The sequence below is a fragment of the Pantherophis guttatus genome, chromosome 1 (assembly GCF_059756535.1).
Source record: "Pantherophis guttatus breed Tessera chromosome 1, ASM5975653v1, whole genome shotgun sequence".
Taxonomy (NCBI): domain Eukaryota; kingdom Metazoa; phylum Chordata; class Lepidosauria; order Squamata; family Colubridae; genus Pantherophis; species Pantherophis guttatus.
Window position 1 is genome coordinate 256,757,830 of NC_142063.1, and position 19,412 is coordinate 256,777,241.

At 37.9% G+C, this 19,412-nt stretch overlaps 1 protein-coding gene across 2 annotated transcripts in view; it reads left to right on the top strand.

Moving 5' to 3' along the window:
* The window catches only part of ENPP3 (ectonucleotide pyrophosphatase/phosphodiesterase 3), a 75,622-nt gene that overhangs the window by 42,128 nt on the left and 14,082 nt on the right, over positions 1-19,412 (top strand). For both annotated transcript variants that reach the window (XM_087882802.1, XM_034418821.3), the window contains 6 exons: positions 3,597-3,724; positions 9,169-9,235; positions 10,141-10,228; positions 12,669-12,838; positions 12,943-12,994; positions 16,425-16,576. In XM_087882802.1, the coding sequence (XP_087738928.1) occupies positions 3,597-3,724; positions 9,169-9,235; positions 10,141-10,228; positions 12,669-12,838; positions 12,943-12,994; positions 16,425-16,576 (657 nt within the window). The remainder of the gene's footprint in view (positions 1-3,596; positions 3,725-9,168; positions 9,236-10,140; positions 10,229-12,668; positions 12,839-12,942; positions 12,995-16,424; positions 16,577-19,412) is intronic.

Below are 19,412 nucleotides of genomic sequence, written 5' to 3' on the forward strand. Positions count from 1 at the left end.
TGTAAGGTAGACTGCAAAAAACTGGCAAACGCTTGAGAGAGCATAGCTTGAAAATCAATCACCTGTCCAGAATTAGGTGTACCTATCACTTGAAGCTGCAAAACAGGGACAGCAGAATTAGCATCTGATGCAACCAATGGTATCTGCGCAGGCAGAGGTGGATGCTGAACAGGATCACCTTGACTACAGAGCAGAGTGTGGCCCTGAGGCACAAGAATAATGTCCCCCTGTGGCCAAGCCACAATATTGGCCTCTTGAGGATTAGATATAGGAGGCACAGGAGACTGGGCCACATTATCCTCAGCAATTAAGGGAATAGGATCTTCAGATTGCATTGTAGTCTTAGCCTTGTTAAACTGCTTCTCCAGAGCATTGTGGCATCTGGCAGCATGTCTGTCCATAGTACCTTCAACTTAAGCAGGCTTGGGAACTGCCTTAGCAACACCTCTGGTTTTGGCCTTCCTTTTCCCTGCAGGTTTAGAGGAGGGAGCCCTACGAGGGGAAATCTCCTGCTCAATATCTGAGGACAGAGGGGAATGCGCCATAACTATGAGACAGGTTGTTTATATGCAATGTGAGATCGCAGCTGTCTCTTCCTTTTAACTGCTAGTGGGGGTGTGAGCTGATTGGGTGGGAACTTGGCTGTGTTCTGATTGGGTGGAGGTGTGTTCTGATTGGTTAGGGGCTTGGCTGTGCTCTGATTGGATGGGGGGTTGGTTGTGCTCTGATTGGCTGGGGGTGTGTTCTGTTTGGGTGGGGGCTTGGTTGTGCTCAGCTTAGTCTGAGTTGCAGGGGGATTTGAGCTGGTGAGCTGCGTTGTTGTTGTTTGGCTTCGTGTTTGTGGCCGTGCGAGCTCTTCATGGTGGGTGTCAGTCTGCTTCATGTATGGATTGGAGGGGTTTAAAGTGGCTAATGATGCAGCTGCGGTCTGGCTTCTGGTCCTTGGTCGTGGCTCATTACAGCCAAGCCCCTAACCAATCAGAACACACCTCCACCCAATCAGAACACAGCCAAGTTCCCACCCAATCAGCTCACACCCCCACTAGCAGTTAAAAGGAAGAGACAGCTGCGATCTCACATTGCTCCTGGAAGCACGAAGCCGAGAACACCAGCCTGAAGATGACGAATGAGACTTCGTCGAAACGTCGCCAAGACACTTCCAATTTTACGTGCGAGAAGACCCGAATAACCAAAGACCTACATACAAACACCCGCGAAAACCTGAGAAAACACACACACACACACACACACACACACACACACACACACACACACATATATATATATATATATATAAATATATATATATATATATATATATATATATATATATATATATATATATATATATATAAACAATTAACTAATAGAAAGAAATAAACAAGAATTACTTCCCTTCAATCAATCGCCAATCAGGTAAATTGAAAGACGAGACAGATGGCTGTAGGAACTTTGTCAGCAGGCCACACTTCACCGATCTTGGAAGCTGTCAATGGAAACCTCCTCAGCAAAATGGCGACTGGAACCAAGCTTTTAGAAAAAAAAAAAATACAGCTACGCCACACCTCATGAAAGGAAAGAGACACAAACTCCAGTTACAATGCTGTCAATAATCTAATTAGTGATCAGGCAGTTAAAATTAATATCGCCAGGAATTACGCCTGCAGCCTGAGTTGACTGTCAGGTTAAAAATAGCGGGAAACTTCAACCGCCGCGAAGCCGTCTCATATCATCAGGGTATGCCTCTAATGGGCAGGGACCCTGGATCCGCAATTTTTGAGAGAAGCTGCATAGGTGGGGGCGGTTATATGGCAAACCAAAACCAGCTCCACCGCCTGCGGCGGTGTCCAAAGTGGACACCACCTTGTCCACTAGCGGGGAGAAGGAACGCGCCTCTCAGCTAGGCGAAATTACCAATTACGCCTCCAGCTGTCCTCACGGGGCTCAAAAAAGGAATTGCCGGTTTGGCAAGGCAAAGCGCTAAACAAAGCCGAAGCTCCGCTCCTTCGGCAAGCTCCCTTTGTGTCGTCCCTCAGCTGGGCGAAAATAGAAATAACGCCTCTCAGCTGTCTCTCGGAGTCAAACAAAGGCTGGATCGGCAGTTTAAATATTTGGCCGAAACCGCCGCTCGCGCCTCAGAACTGACAGGCGGAATATAAAATGGCGGATCGGCAGTTTAAAACCACCGCTGAAACCGTCACTCCGAAAAGCTTCCAATCCTCCCTACCGCAGCTCTCTGAATATGCACAATTATACTCAGAAGGTTCTGATAGGTCTTAAAACATTCCAAAATTCCACTAAAAAACTAATTCACTCCAGAGAAAAGGCACTCAAGTGTACTCCTATCAACTGAGTGAAAAAGACTGACGGGACAACATCACGGTGGGCGGAGCCAAGGCTGCAGAAAGAATTATAGGCACTCAGTTTCATCCAATCAACGTACAAAGTCCCAGGAGTAGGATTGGCGATGCAGCGAGTCAGGAAAAGGTAATGTTACAGCATCCTGACTGAAAGGTTGTTCTGACTTCTGAATCTATCATGCTCTTTGCTTTCTTTTCTTGAACTTGAAAAAAATTGCATGTAGTATGCTTTTAAATTTTCAGAAAGCTTGTCGTGTTAGAGTCCATCTCATATTATTGATGGGTCCACTTGGGGTTTCACTGAAACATATTTTGACCAGTGATGCCTAACATTTGGATTTGAATGTATCTTACTCTCCCTTTAAAAGGCAACCATCATATGGAAGATAAAATAAATTACACTATTTTCCTTAATGTTCATACTATTGTTTCACATAATTGTCATTGTCCTAAATCTACATTAGATTTAGATTACATTGTCCCAAGTCTACATTAGAAAAAAAACCCCAACCCTTAAGGTCTGTTACTGTGATTTTTAGAGGACGGAGAAGTTTTGAATGATCAATGAATCGTTACCTTCTGAAACAGGTTGAAATTTACATATTCTTAACCTGTTTCCCTGAGTTTGTGAGCTAACACCCCATGGTCAAATGACTACACTTTGGGCACTTGGTAATCAGACTATCTGTAATTGCTATTTGCAATGTCTCAAACATAATGATTCATTTAACAACCACCACAAAAAAGGTTGCAAAATTGGGTCAGTCATGTTTTATGACCCATGTTACAACTGTCACTAATTATGACCTTAATGAACAAATTCCCTTATGGTTCTAAATTGACGACTAGTGATAGATTGACAGAAAATACACACACACACACACACACACACACACACACACACACACACACACACACCCCACCCCACCCCACAACACAAGCAACACACACATAGAGCCCTATACATTGAAGTAATTAACTGGGCTTGTGGTCGTGGAGCATTTCATCCACCTATTGGATTCACTGTAAAGCATAACAAAAAGTAGTCTAGTATTCCTTTATCAATCGGATTCTTGTTTATAGAGATTCTTTTGAAGAATTTACAAAAGGTCCTTTTGCAAAGAAAGTAAGATCGACAACACAGCGATAGTTGCATTGAAAACATGTTTTTTTTTATATTTTATTTTTTAATTCTGTGATGCTGCAAAACTTATCATTTCACTTTCACCTTTTCAGTGCCAAAAGCCAAAACAGCACTTTAAAGCTTACTTGGCCAAAGACCTTCCAAAGAGACTACACTTTGCTAACAACATTCGTATTGACAAAGTTAATCTGATGGTTGATCAAAAGTGGCTGGCCGTGAGGTACCGTATAAAGACCAACATGTAGACATCACTTAGCTTTTGATTAAATGATAAAATGGAGCCAGTTTTAGATATACTGTAGGAAGGCAGCAAAATGTTATTTTTAATATGTACATTTATTTACTTATAAATGTAGAAGTTTTATTTTTATTATCTACTTGATTCCAAATGCTCTGAGGATTAATATGTTGTCCTCGGTGACTGCATGAAACCTATATGGAAATTCAGGCGTGACAGATAAGGATAGATAAGATCAAGACAAATGAAGAGAGAAAAACACTTTCTGCAGGTGATTGTATTTCTTCTCATAGGATAATAGAGGGATCTTGTCTCAGCAATATTCTAAAGCCAGATGAAGCTTTATTTAGAAATCATAACCTGTATTATGACCAGGTTCATTTAGCCTGGAAGTGCTTTATAGATCTGAATTATGAAAGATTTCTGACAGACTTCTGTTAGGCTGAAATGATAACAAGTCCGCAGAAGGCTTATTTCCTGAGTTAGAAATGATTGCAAGGCTGGTTCCTCTTGTGAGAAGAGACAGAATAGAGGTAGTCCTCAACTTATGACCACAATAGAGCCCAACATTTTTGTTGCTAAGCAAGAGAGTTGTTAAGTGAGTTTTGCCTCATTTTACGACCTTTCTTGAAACAGTTGTTAAGGGAACCACTCTAGTTGTTAACTTAGTAACATGGTTGTTAAGTGAATCTGGCTTCCCTATTGACTTTGCTGGTCAGAAGGTCGCAAAAGGGAATCACATGACCTTGGGATACTGTAACCGTCATAAAGTTGCCAAACATCTGAATTTTGATCATTTCACCATAGGGATGCTGCAATGGTTGTAAGTGTGAAAAACGGTTGTAAGTCAATTATTTTAGTGCTGTCGTAATTTCGAACGGTCACTAAACAAACTGTTGTAAGTCGAGGACTACCTGTATAGAAAAATGACTGACTTCTCCTCAATGACCTCCTTATCCCAGTCCTCTGCTGTATGCCTCAAAATCCAAACGTTTGAGAGGGTAATCCCACCAGGGCTTTGTCTTTGTCAATAGTAAATTTTAGGATCAGAATAATAATATTTAAACCAACACCTTGCTCTTCCTATAGTTTGCTGTCACTATAGGAAGAAGGATGATAGGTGAAGTTACAGTCTCAAGCGTTTTGAACTTTGTACTTCCTGAGTTCATCTGATGGCCAGGAGTAGGCAGGCGGAAATTAGATAAAGCAGAGATGGAAAACAACTGCTCTGTGGCCCTGATAACAAAGGCTAATTCTCAGCGATGCTGAAAGTTGTAAATCAGCAACTTTTATAAGACTGCATTCCGAAGAATCCTTCGGGTTTACACAGTTTGCATATGGAATTTTCTCCTTGCTTGAAGTCCTGTCTTTGGTCAGTTTGGCATTAAGAGACACCCTTTGCATTCAGCCTAGTTTTTTTAAAAAATTGTGCTAATTAATTTTACTCTTTTTTTTAGTTTATTACTTTTACTGTTGTTGTTGTTATTTTAATTTCCCTGTAAACAAATTATAATGAAATTATAGGAAATTAATTTCCTAAATAAGTGGAAAAAGATAATTCATATTATCATATAATTCATATTACGAATTATCTGCAAGGAAATACATATACTTTTCTTGTTGAGTAATTCTGGAGTAGTTCCAGCCAATTCAGAAGAATTATTACGTTATGACATCCTGTTATTTTCCAAAAAACTGAGGCACTTAGATTCCTTTCATTGCTTAGTAGATCCAAAAAAAAAAAAAAGTGAATTAGATCATACAACTATGTGCCACATGTTACATAAATAACATGATCATCTAGCATGATTATTGAGAAAGGCATTGGCAACCTCATAATGTTATAGCTGTGATTTATTTCTGGAGTTTGTTGCTAGAGATGAAACCAGATGTTCCAAACAGGATTTGTCTCTTGGTGGGGAAAAAAACTTCCAAAAGAAATTAGAGAAATTAGAGATTGTGGCATTATTTAATATTGAAAACTTGATAAGTCTTTAATACATCCAAAAGGCTGTTATAACTGTCTTTGGAACAAATTACAAAATAATTTAAAGTGAGGCAAAATTTAAAATAGGGCATTCAATAGCATCTGAAAAATAAAACTCTCACCGAACCTAGACAAAATAGATCTTGTTTTCCTTTGCAAATCAAAGGAAGGCTAATCTGTCTGTTCCGTTGTTTGTATTTTACTTTGTTTTTGTAATCCCTGTGCAGGCTTGACATTTTTTTAAGGACATTTGGCCTTATTTTTTGTGTCTGTTACAGGAACCCCACCTCTATAAAGTCCACATTCTTCTTTATTATGTCACTTTCTTTTACAATAATGATAGCCCACATCTCTCCCTTTTATCTTGATTAGAGAATCTCCTAAGTTGCATGGTTGAGATCATGTTGGGATGCCTGCTTTTGGCAATTGCATTCCCAAAGGAAATGTTATCATAAAACTTATATAGCATATAATTGTCATAGATTGTCCATGACTTCCTTTCTTGAAGTGCAATTTTGAATCAACTTACAGTTTATCAAGTTCAACTTTAAAACAGCCCTGCTTTTCATAAAATGCTTCCATCTGAATAACCAAACACGATTATCTCCATGGCATTGGTTCCTCTGGTAGTGTTGCACTTAGAATTTAGAATTTAGAAATGCTGGTCATTATAGGTAGTCCTCAACTTACGACCACAGTTGAGCTCAAAATGTATGTTGTTACGTGAGAAATTTGTTAAGTGAGTTTTGCCCCATTTTACGACTTTTCTTGCCACATTTGTTAAGTGAATCATTGCAGTTGTTAAATTAGTAACATGGTTGTTAAGTGAATCTGGTTTCCTCTTTGACTTTGCTTGTGAGAAGGTTGCAAATGGGGATCACATGACCTCGGGGCACTGCAACTGTCATAAATATGAGTCAGTTGTCAAGCATCCAAATGTAAATCGTGTGACTCCGGGATGCTGCAATGGTCGTAAGTGTGAAAAATGCTCATAAATTACCTTTTTCAGTGCCATTGTAACTTTGAATGGTCACTAAGCAAACTGTTGTAAGTCGAGGACTACCTGTCGAGGCCCATTATTTCATTTACTTCCAAGGATAGTCAACAAGTCCTGCTGAGATTGGTACACCTCTTTCACATACTTCCCCTTAGTGCAGTACTGACAGCACCACTGCCTGCATCTACACCCAAAAGTGATTTAGATTTTTAAAAATCTGTATTTTTAAAAATACAGGCAAGTTGCTATCCTGTATTGTTTGCTTATAGAATGTCTCCAAGAAAAGAGGTAGAAAATGTTTTGGAGTTGGAAGACCAAATTAAGAGTTCCAGGTTGGAATTTATATGTGTAGGACCAAAAAATTAGACACCACATTGAGGCATGCAGTCAATCACAAAATCACTGTGACTTAATTTTTCATTGGTAATCAGAATTTTTGCAAAGAATATGTGATCTAGGAGAAGAGGGTTGGGTCCTGCTTCTCTCCTATTATTCACACTAGGGAAACATCCCTCTCTAAATATCATGGAGATTCTCAGTCATCCAGGACATGGTTGTCCCAAAGGTGCTTTCTTCTTCTTCTAGAGCTAAAGAAGTTTCTTGGATGAGAAGAACCAGAAAGTCCAGCTGCCTCTTGAAAGAAAAGAAAAGCACTTTTGGGATCCCTCTCTAAAACCATCCTAATTATGATTGAACTGGGAAAGAAAGTGATTAAGACTGACTCTTTTTGTGCACAGACTTCCTTAACATATTTGGGCAGTGATGGTACATGTCACAGCTTGTCATTGAAGTGTCAGGGCAGATGGCTCACACAAGCTTCATTTTGGAACCACAGAAAAGACCAGCCCTTTTTAAAGCCTTTCAAGAATAAAATTACTACCAAGTTGAAAATCTGCTAATTACTCAGCCTTAAAATGACAAGTTAATAAATGATCAATGGTATCTGGAATTAGGGGGGGGGGCAGAACATTAAACTACTATCTGGAAGTTCCTTTATGTTCCAGATTGTAATCCAAGAAAGATGTTAAGGGTGTTTAAATAGAAATTACTCAATGAGTAAGCTATATTTTCAGGGAAATGCAGTTAGTCAAAATATGAGGACAAGTCTCCTCAGTACCACAGAGGAAAAGACTCACATCTAAGATATTTTAACTGGATATTACAGATGAGAGTTTTTTAACTCATCACTATCCTTTATCTGTTAAACATGTTTCTTAGATGCGTGCTGGTATAGAGCTAATTCTTTTCTCAAGGAATGGCATGTATTTCAGTGGTGGGTTGCTACCAGTTCACACTGGATCAGGTAAACGGGTAGCGGTGGCGGCGGGAGGCTCCGCCCATCCACCTGGACGCTTCTGCACGCGCACGAATGAATGAACCAGTAGCGACGGGATTTGGAACCCGCCCCTAATGTATATATGTTACATACCCATATATGTGTACCTGGGTAGTACAATGGTGTAAGTGTAAAGAACAGTAGTGGGCAGGGTGGATAAAAATCAATGATTTTTTTAAAAAAATCAAAAAAATCAGATTTTTTAAATTTAAATTGGATTTTTTTTATTTAAATCAGATTTTTTTTTATTTTTATCGCATTTATTTTAATAAAAAACTTTTGGGGTAAAAATCTATTGTAAGATAGTTTTCTGTTTAAGATACATAAATAATTTAGTTTATTCAGCATGAAATGGAGCTTAGTTATGTAGCATGAGGCTGTGTACTCTGCAACACTGGGACTATCGGTGAGTCAACAGTGGGTCAAAGGAGTAGCAGAGATGACAGTTGCTCTTTAAAAATTATGATTTAAATCGAGTTGATTTAAATCAAGCCTTTTTACTAGTGATTTAAATCATGATTTAAATCAACTCGATTTAAATCAAATCCACCCTGGTAGTGGGTTTCACTTACCTTCGCTACCGGTTCTGAACTGTGAGTGTGTGCATGCGCAGAGCATCTGTGATGACATCCAGGTGGGTGGGTGGAGCCTCCCGATGCTGCTGCTACTGATTCGCCTGAACTGGGGCGAACCGGTAGAAACCCACCATTGGTAAAGAAGCATGATATGAAGCCAACTATTCTAGAAAAATTTTCCCATTTGTTTCTCCATCAGCTGATACATTAATACCACTAATGTGTTTGTGTGTGTGCTTGAAAGAATCCTAACCAACCAGGCATCTTGCAGTAAATGTATGATACCACCATGCTCTAGAGACAATTTTATTTACTGAGATCAGATAAATCCCATTCATGGGGCATTACTGAAGAGATAGTTCATAAATAGTAACAACTTCTTTGAAGCGATGACAACAGCCATCCATTGCTGAAGAAAACATTTTCATTGCATTGATTGAAAAAAATGCCTTCTCTAAACAACTCTAAATTGGAAAACTTAGTATTTCTAATTGACTGCTATATATTCATTCTATGCATATGTGTATTTAGGAATAAAAATTATAATCGTTGTAAAGGTGGTGCCCATGGCTACGACAATGAATTTAAAAGTATGGAGGTAAGAGATCTATTGATCACTTCTCTTTTGTGTTTATTTCTATGTCACATTGGTTCTGTTCAAAAGGATTGCCCAGTTCTCAGAAACAGTTATTCAGTGTGAGTGGAGGAGTAAATGGTTAAGGGGAAATTAAAGTGTGTGAATGACACCATGATCAACTGAATCAGATATGATTAGAGTTCTCCATGAAGGTCCACATATTCTTGAGAATTTCGTTTTCCAGTGGAAAGCAGACCACGAAGAAACGCTTGTTAAAAAGAGGATATATTTAAATGTTGTATGTTATGTGTTCATCATAATGTGTATTAATAAAACAATAAAACTTTTTTTTAAAAGAGAATTTCATTTTCCACACTAATTGTTCGTCATCTTAATTGTGGTAGTTTATAGCCATAGCAGCCAACATGTATATGTATATATCTAAGTTGAAGGTAAGATAAGAAAATATCTAGACAGTAATGGAAGGAGATAACAGCAGTAGGTTCTCTGAACTTGCCTGCTTTTGCCACATGCCCAAGCCTCAGACTGAATAGAGGTAATTTCCTTGCACTTAAAACAGTATTTCTATTGAATTTAATCCCATTAACAATGTTAAAACATTCAGCAGAAAAACAGCTGAAGCATTTCTATGTCCCAAGCAAAGGTTCAGTGTAACTATTCAAGGTTTACAATACAGATCATGGTGTCCTGAGTAAATGCACAAGCAAATTGTGAATTGTGTTGAGTATCCTCAAAATAGGAATTAATTAAGTTTTTAACTAGTTGAAAGCTTTTAATTCACAATTACCTGAAATTAACAACATTTATATCTTGAATTTTTTAAAAAGCTATATTAACATTGACTTTATTTATGAAAAACAAAAACTGGAAGCTATTTGATAAATCTATTTTCTGTTATTGTTCAGGCTATCTTTTTAGCACACGGGCCAGACTTTAAAGGAAAAAATGAGGTGACGTCTTTTGATAATATTGAACTTTATAACTTAATGTGTGGTAAGTATTAACTACACCTTGTCTAATTTTTATCTGATTTTTTTTAAAAAAAATCAAAATGGAATTAATTAACTGAAAGAACATAGATTACAGAAAACATACTACCATAAATAATATAATTTATATATCTCTGTGTATGTGTGTATATTAATGAAAGTGTGTGTGTGTGTGTATATAGTATACATATATTTTTTTGTAGCTTTTCACAGGTACAGGTATGCAAGTCTTGGCGTATTCGGGTCTTTTCCTGTGTAAAGATTGAGAGTATCTTGGCGATGTTTCGACAAGACATCAGCCTGAAGATGACAAGTGGGACCTCGTCGAAACGTCGCCAAGATACTCTCAATCTTACACGGAAAAAGACCCGAATACGCCAAGACTTGCATACACACACACACACACATACACACAAATCCCTTTCGCCTTTCAGCTCCAAGCAGTCGCATTCACGACAAACCATTTTATACCAAATTTATATTTTGCTGATAAAGAAATAAAGGGAGACTAGTATAGATCTATTTCAAGCTTTTTAGCTTTCATCAGCTAGCCATACCCTTACTCGGATTCGAACTTGGGCTTCCTACATGTTAGGCAGTTGAATTAACCTTCTGAGCCACAAGTTCTCCTCCCTTCATCATCTTGAGCCAGGGGAAAGATTAAGTGTTTTTCTATCAAGACACCTGGTCTATCCCATCATATGGGAGGGGGCATTGTCATGAATGCGACTGCTTGAGGGCTCCTCCCACATGTTGGGGTAGACTAGGTATTCGATAGAAAAACATTTTATATATATAAAGTGTTTTATATATATATAGAGAGAGATATAGATAGATATATAGATAGATATATAGATAGATAGATAGTGTTTATACATTCATACATATATGCGTACATACATACATACATACATACATACATACATACATGTCTTCTCAAGTTTTCGCGGGTGTGTGTATGTAAAAAGTTAAAATCTCGGGTGTTTTCCCGTGTCATTAAAAGTCTGTTAGTTAAAATGCTTAAAATCTTAAAATCCTGGCTAAAATCCCAGCTCAAAATCCTCTAAAATCCTAACAAAACACTTTGTAAGGTCTTTTAAAATTTTAGCTAAAATCCTAACCAACACTTTAAAGGTTTTTTTGGCAACGTTTCGACAAGCTCTCTAACTTGTCATCATCGGGCCCCGACTTTCAGTTTAGAAGCTGTGGGTCTGCTGCGAGGTCGGAGTTGTCTCTTTTCTCTGTTCGCTGCTGCTGACGTATGCTGCTTAGCCTGCAACTCTGTGTCCTGATTGGAGGGCAACAGTTTTTTTCTCCTGCTTCGTTATCATAGCTGCAGCCTGACTGCGTGTTAAAGGCCCAGCTTTCTCTGATTCTCTATTGCTAACTGTTGACTGCAAAGAGGGAAGGATTCTGGTAGGCATCACAACACCACTGGTTGCCTGTTGAGATCTCAGCCTAACCGAGCCAGAAGACAATACATCTACTTTATATGCAGAGTTCACTTCCTAGAAGAAAAGTACCCAAAATAGAATGGCCTCTAGTAAAGAAAGCAAGCTAGGTGCATCAGACTATGTAGACCAGAGGTGTCAAACTCACGTCGTCATGGCGGCGTCATGTCATGTATCAGGACTGTTTCCTCCTTTGCTAAACCAAGCATGGGCGTGCCCAGCGCACGATGCATCTGGCCTGTGGGCCGGGACCTAGACAACCCTGATGTAGACTGAGACCAGAGCACATATGGAATGGACTAGTCATAATACATCCAAGGCATTAAATCAAACCAAACTTTTAAAATTGAAAAAAGCAGCAGTAGTCCAGAGGCAATGCGCTCCCTGTGATCCACTGGAGCCCATAAACTTAACTCTTGACCATATGGGGGTAGGAAACTAGAGAATGCGATATTAAAGGGTCACTTAAAATATTTTATTGCTTTTTCATCTGCAAATGGAATATGTAGCTTTTGGGCATGCTCCATTCTCAGTTGAGAGTATCAACAGCCATTTAAGCTCTCTTGGGAATATTATTCTTAGGTAGATCTTTGTAGGATTTTTTTAAAGAGAGCGATCTCTCTTAAAACTACAATTTGTAACTACAACTATCATAGGCATGCCTCCTCTTTTCCAAAAGTAGTTTTACCACAAAAGCATACTACATGAAATCGTACTGAGTCATAGCATCTTGCAAATTATTAAGAAAAACCTGAAGAGGCCTTTCAACTTGTTTTGTTCAGTTTGTGGGAACTGTAAAAGTCTTCAAACATAGCCTATATAATTCCAGAATTGTCGTGAGTACCACAGTCAAACGCTCATGCGACACTTCTCCATTTGAGATTCCAGATCTCATACTTCTGTAATTCTTTTTTCCCAGTCCAAACTTCAAACATCAGAACCCTGAAGTCTTTGATGCGCACTGGAAAAATGGCATTTTTTTTTCTTTTGCAGATCTCCTGAAACTTAAACCTGCTCCAAACAATGGAACGCATGGAAGCTTGAATCACCTCCTAAAAAGTCCTTTCTACAACCCCTCCGCAGCAAAAGAGCAGTCTTCTCCTCTTTCATGCCCATTTGGCTCCGTTCCCAGTCCAGATGTTTCAGGATGTAACTGTAGCTCAGTAAGTTTGTGGGTGCTTTCTGTTCAGTATGTTTTTAATCTAAACTAAATGTGTATCTATGCTTAACCTTCCTTTTGACTTTTGCCATATTTGTATATTTGCAGATAACAGATTTGGGAGCAGTGAATGCAAGATTAAACCTCAATAATCAAGCAAGTAAGTCTGGTACAAACCCACTTATAATTAGTGAAAGGATTCACAGGTTCTGGCACCCATCTGGGAATCTAGTTCTTTTAGAAGAGATTTTATTCAAACATATAAATTTAACAAATATATAAATTTGTTACATCAATTTAACAAATATATAAATACTAAATTTAATTGTTAATTAATTAATTTGTTAATTTCAATTTAACAAATAAAGCTATATAAATTTAATTATTCCATTTAACAAATAAGGCTATATAAATTTAACACAGACACACACAAACACAGATCATAGGCTCTGAAGATGAACATTCCAGCATCCACCATGACACTGATTTCTATCAGAATTCTAGGAAACTGGAATGTTCAGGATCAGATATGTATCTTATACAGACTCCCCACTGGGCATAAATAAACCATATTATCAGTGAATTAGATGGGCATGAAAGTATATTACTAGTGAAGCCAAAGTTATGTTACTAGAATATAGAAAATTCAATTGGAAAATCCAATCCAAAAATGATTAGGGGACTGGAGGATAAAACATATGAAGAACGGGTTGCAGAAACTGGGTATGTCTAGTTTAATGAAAAGAAGGACTAGGGGATACATGATAGCAGTGTTCCAATATTTCAGGAGTTGCCACAAAGAAGAGGGAGTCAATCTATTCTCCAAAGCACCTGAGGGTAGAACAAGAAGCAATGGATGGAAACTAATCAAGGAGAGAAGCAACTTAGAACTAAGGAGAAATTTCCTGACAGTTAGAACAATTAATAAGTGGAACAACATGCCTGCAGAAGTGGTGAATGCTCCAACACTGGAAATTTTTAAGAAGATGTTGGATAACCATTTGTCTGAAGTGGTGTAGGGTTTCCTGCCTGGGCAGGGGGTTGGACTAGAAGACCTCCAAGGTCCTTTCCAACTCTATTCTATTCTATTCTATTCTATTCTATTCTATTCTATTCTATTCTATTCTATTCTATTCTATTCTATTCTATTCTATTCTATTCTATTCAATAGGCCAGTGTTTCTCAAACTTGGCAACTTTAAGATATGAGGACTTCAACTCTCAGAATTCTTCAGCCACCCAGAAGTCCACAAAATTGCCAAGCTTGAAAAACACGGCTATATACAGTACAATCCCCAGGTTATTCAAGACCCAAGTTAATGTAAATTCTACTATACACAAGGAAACTACAGGTAGTCCTTGGTTTATAACTGTTCGATTAGTGATTACTTGTAGTTACAACAGTATTGAAAAAAGTGACTTACAACCATTTCCTTACTTTTACAACTATTACCACATCCCACTAGTCATGTGATCAAAATTCAGGTGCTTGGCAACTGGCATGTATTTATGACAGTTGCAGTGTCCCAGGATTATGTGGTTGCCATTTGTGACTTTCTGAGCTGGCTTCTGACAAGCAAAGTCAATGGTGGGAACCAGATATGCTTAACAACTGCAATGATTTGATTAATAACCATGGCAAAAAGGATCATAAAAGTTTGTAAAATTAGGTGCAACTCCTTTAACAACCACCAATTGTGCTTGTAAGTCAAGGTCTTCTTATATAGCGTGGTTTTTTGTTTTAGTGGGTTTGTATTTAAACCTATTGTGGCATCACCATTTGGGGAGAGGAATCCTTTTCTTTGGGGCGGGGGGGAGAATAAGGTAGAGCAGTGTTTTCTGAACTTTTCCTTCTTGGAATGCCTTAATTAATTAATTTATCAGACTTTTTAACTGCCCATCTCCCTCACCGAGGAGGGAGGAACCCTTATTTGTTTCTATAGGTTATATGTATGGATATTATTATTATTATTATTATTATTATTATTATTGTTATTATTGTTATTATTGTTATTATTGTTATTATTGTTATTATTGTTATTTCTATGCCGCCCACTCTCTGAGGACTCTGGGCGGCTTACACCAAAGACAGTATACTAAATAGCATATTGCCCCCAACAATCTGGGTCCTCGTTTTACCCACCTCGGAAGGATGGAAGGCTGAGTCAACCTTGAGCCGGTGAGATTTGAGCCGCTGATCTGCTGAACTAGCAGTCAGCTGAAGTAGCTGCAGTACTGCACCCTAACCACTGCGCTACCTCGGCTTTCTGCAGCAGGGTGTCTTTCAGCTGTACTCAGGCTCAACTCTTACACTTCAGCCTGTAGGGAAGAAATGGAAGGTGAATCTGGAACTGGTAAAACCCAACATTGAATCATGTTAAAAATACCGATATTAAACCTGTTAGGTATTAACACAAAAAAATCATATTTTTTAACAAATAGCAATAGCGCTTAGACTTATATACCGCTTCACAGTGCTTTTACAGAGCTCTCTATAAGCGGTTTACAGAGTCAGCATCTTGCCCCCAACAATCTGTGTCCTCATTTTACCCACCTCAGAAAGATGGAGGGCTGAGTCAACCTTGAGCTGGTGAGAATCGAACTGTCAAATCGCAGGCAGCTGGCAGTCAACAGAAGTAGCCTGCAGTACTGCACTCTAACCACTGCACCACCATGCTCAGAAAATAATAGAAAATAATAGTGATAAGGATGGCATTATTTCAAATTTTTGTAAATATCTTCAATAATTTGCAAATAACTTTGATTTCTCAGACCTCTGAGTGGTTCTTGGGGCCCCCCCCAGGTGTCCTTGGACCACACGTGAAGAAACACTGAGATAAAGAAAAAGAAGATATAAGGCAGAGGGAAAGAGCTACAGACACACCACATAAGCACATTCATAAAGTGATAGTTTCTGCTAGAGACATGCAGTTTTCAGTTAATTTGGTGAACTCTGCCTGCCTGGCAGAGTGTTCTGCAGAAATGAGTAACAAGCAAGATACAAGATAATTCCATTTGTCCTTTGGACGTTTTTCTGGACATCATAATCATGATAATTATTTCGATGATTTTTATAGTCATATCGCTCTGTATAGCTCCTATGATCCAGCAGTAAAATAAAGCAATAAACATAGGTAGTTTTATATGTAGTGTATTAGCACTGTATCCAAGATATTCATCACTTCAAACTGTTTTTTTTTCTCCCTTTAGTTCCCCCACTTAAATTCTTTCGCTGCTGCTAATGGGAGCAGTGAGCTTTGCTTCTGAATCAAGTAACAGCTTGGTCAGGTTTTGTTGGCAGTGGTTCAACAATTTTCCTTTAAATGCTGCTAGTGTTGAATGGGGTGTGGGAGATGTAGAGTTTGGCTCAAAATGTTAAGTTAGAAGTCATCAACATTCTGGTATCACATAGACCAGGAAAAACCCCAGTGAGGTTTTAAATAGGTCAGCTTTCCAGCTATTCCCAACTGTTTTGTTCTTTCCAATATACTGAAAGGTAAAAAAAAAATCTTGAATGAGCAATTCATAATAATTTCGGAAAGAATTGTATTCAGTTATTGTGAAACACCATAATTATGGTTTATATTCTAGAAATGGAGTCTGAAGCTCATAATTTGCCTTATGGAAGACCCCAGGTTCTGCAACACAGCAAGTACTGCCTCCTTCACCAGATTAAATATATAAGCGCATATAGTCAAGACATCTTGATGCCACTATGGAATTCATATACTGTCAGCAAATCAGTAAGTTTTTGGATTTATTTACCTTTTGTAAAAAATAAATAAATGAAAGACTAGGTGGAAAAAGGGTAATATATATAAAAAGAGAATTTGGGGAGTAGTAGAGATGGATGCAGAGGTATAGATGTGGATAGTGATGGAGATACATAAATCACATCAACTTCAGGTCATTCTTCATATTGCTGCAGAACATGGGCAAATTTATTTCTGGTAAAAATTCAATAGACTATCAGGTTTATAAGTAATCTTCTTGTCTAATTATATATTTAATTGCATACAGTCGCCCCCTAGTTATATATTAACTGCGTACAGTTCATAAACAAACCTTAGATTTTTCAATCCCAGGGTAGGATGCCAGAAAGGAATAATTATGCTCAGAAGGGAGAACGTCAAAGTGGTGGAATGATTCAAGTCAAGTTTGGGGGAGATTTTAGGTTATATTTTGGGTTTTTATACAATAGCATCTTCTTTACTGTCTACTGATTGTTGCAATGCTTCCTTTTGGCCATAAAATTCTGTTTATCTTGGTTCGCACAGCAATTTGCCTTAGAATAGATACAGTCCACAGTTATAAAAGTTTTGTAAACAGTCTTTTTCCCCATTAAATTACATTTTTACTCTAATCTACATTTCTTTATGTGAACACAGTTTCAAATGCAGAATTTGGTGCATATCTGATATTGAAAATGTATTATATTGGTGTTATTTCAATTAATTCTCCATGAGATTAAATGTGCTATATTTACATTAAATTAAACTAAAAAAATACATGACAGGGTCCTGCCATTTTCTCCACCATCACCATCTCCAGATCAAACCTTCAGGTCTTTTTCCAACATTTTCCAACAGAAATCTCCCGGCTTTGATACTTTTAGCCACAAACCAATTTCTCCTTGCCAGTTTCCAACAGGTTGTATGTAACTGTCAAGCTTTATTTTCTTTTGAACTGCTCAATAGTTTTCTTTCTGGGCCTTCTCATTGCAATCTGAGTATACTGAGCCTTTAACCAATCTAAACTGTATCTTTTCTGTCTTCCACTCATTTTCAAAGTTTCATCTTGAGGGCCCCGTTCCACAGCACAGTGCCAAGGTAATCATAGCCTGCAGTATATTACTGAATGGAAAAATACAACATATTCAAATACAGCATTCATTCACCGAATGATACTGCGGATAGTCCCAAAATGGCATACTGATGTTTAAAGATTGCTTATTTGCATATTCTCTTAAGGTACTTTGGAGTTAAAAGAAAACAGCATGTGTAGGGCAGACATTCAGGAGTGTAGCCTGCTATTTTTGCTGCAGCAATTCCACTGCTGGAATTAACCATCCTTTTTTAAAAAAAAAAACATTCAGTGGTTTGGCAGTCAAAAGCAATGGTGTTATGATAAAGAAAAGAAAAGCAGGCTTCTGTTCTGTGTGTGATTATTTTGGCAATCAAGGCAGAGGGGCATGCTTTCTCTGTTATTATGTTTTTCTGTCCTCTATATGTACCACTTCTATGCTGTCTGTGCAGTGTACCAAACTTTCTAAGAAAATCCATCTGTGAAGGTCATTAAGACAGATGAGCATGGGTGAAGTTTGCAAAGATGACTATTCAGTTTTTTGGATTTCTTGGGGCGAGGGGTGGAGAACTGAAGTTTCTCAGTATAGGCAAACTGAGTAGGCAAGATTGGGAAGTTGTGGTTCTTTCAACATGCCTTGTAATCCTAACACTTCTTGATGGAACTGGGGAAATTTTCTGTCGGCTTGGAAGTCATTAATCACAGGGGCTGAATTCACAGAATATGCTAAATTGAATGTGACTGGCTAGCCCCCAACTGCCAACATCAACTGGCAATGAGATCTCCAAGTTGAGTTGGAGGGGAGATTTTTCTAGCCTGGATTGGAGATATAGTGATTTAATTTGTATGCATAGCTTTTGCCATCTCTGAGCTACTATACCTTCTCCAGGTAGCTGGAGAAAACACTTTAGATTATCTTCTCCAACCTGGTGTCCTTCAGATAGTGGATCTGAAATTAATATTATTCCCAAATGTTAAAAGAGGCTAATATGAATCCTGAATCCTTGATCTGAATCAAGAGAGATTGCTTCTTCCACTTCAAAAAATAATGACCATATTGTAATATATTGTAATATTGTAATATATGTATATTCCATGCTAAGATTGGATCTTTCATGCTAAGGTTGGATCAGGGTTTCATTTCCTGGACCTTATGAATTAATCTGGTGTTGATATATATTACATATACAGTATATAGGTCCATATATAGACAGTATTAAAAGTAAATATATTTGCATTCTTTTCTTCTGTTTAATTTGTTTTACTTATTATTTTTGGATACTTCGATAGAAGAGATATATGTAGTTTTTCTGAGTCTCAAAACTGATGGCACCTTTTAATATATCAAAGTTGGAGACATTTATTATTATTATGAACCTAAATCAAATCCACTGCAGGATAAAAGCCTCTTCAATGAATGTTATAAAATACAATTTAAAATGCTGACCCGGGGTGGATAGGAAGTTGGGTGTTTTCAAACTTCACAATTTAAATTAAGAGAGTGTAACTGGTCCAAAATCATCTGGCTGTTTCGTGTTGTCTAAAAGAGTACCAAAAACCTGTCTCTCCCTGCATATTCTTACACACACACACACACACACACACACTTCCATGACATGTAGTGTCAGCCAAGAAAGTTTTTCTGATGTCATGGAGAAGTGAACACAAAGATTTTTCCAGAGCATAAAGCAGCTGTTGTGTCACTCAGTCTTGTCCAATATAATCCAAACAAAGTTCCTAGAAAATTGAGTTCTCAATGGAAAATCAGGTACCAAC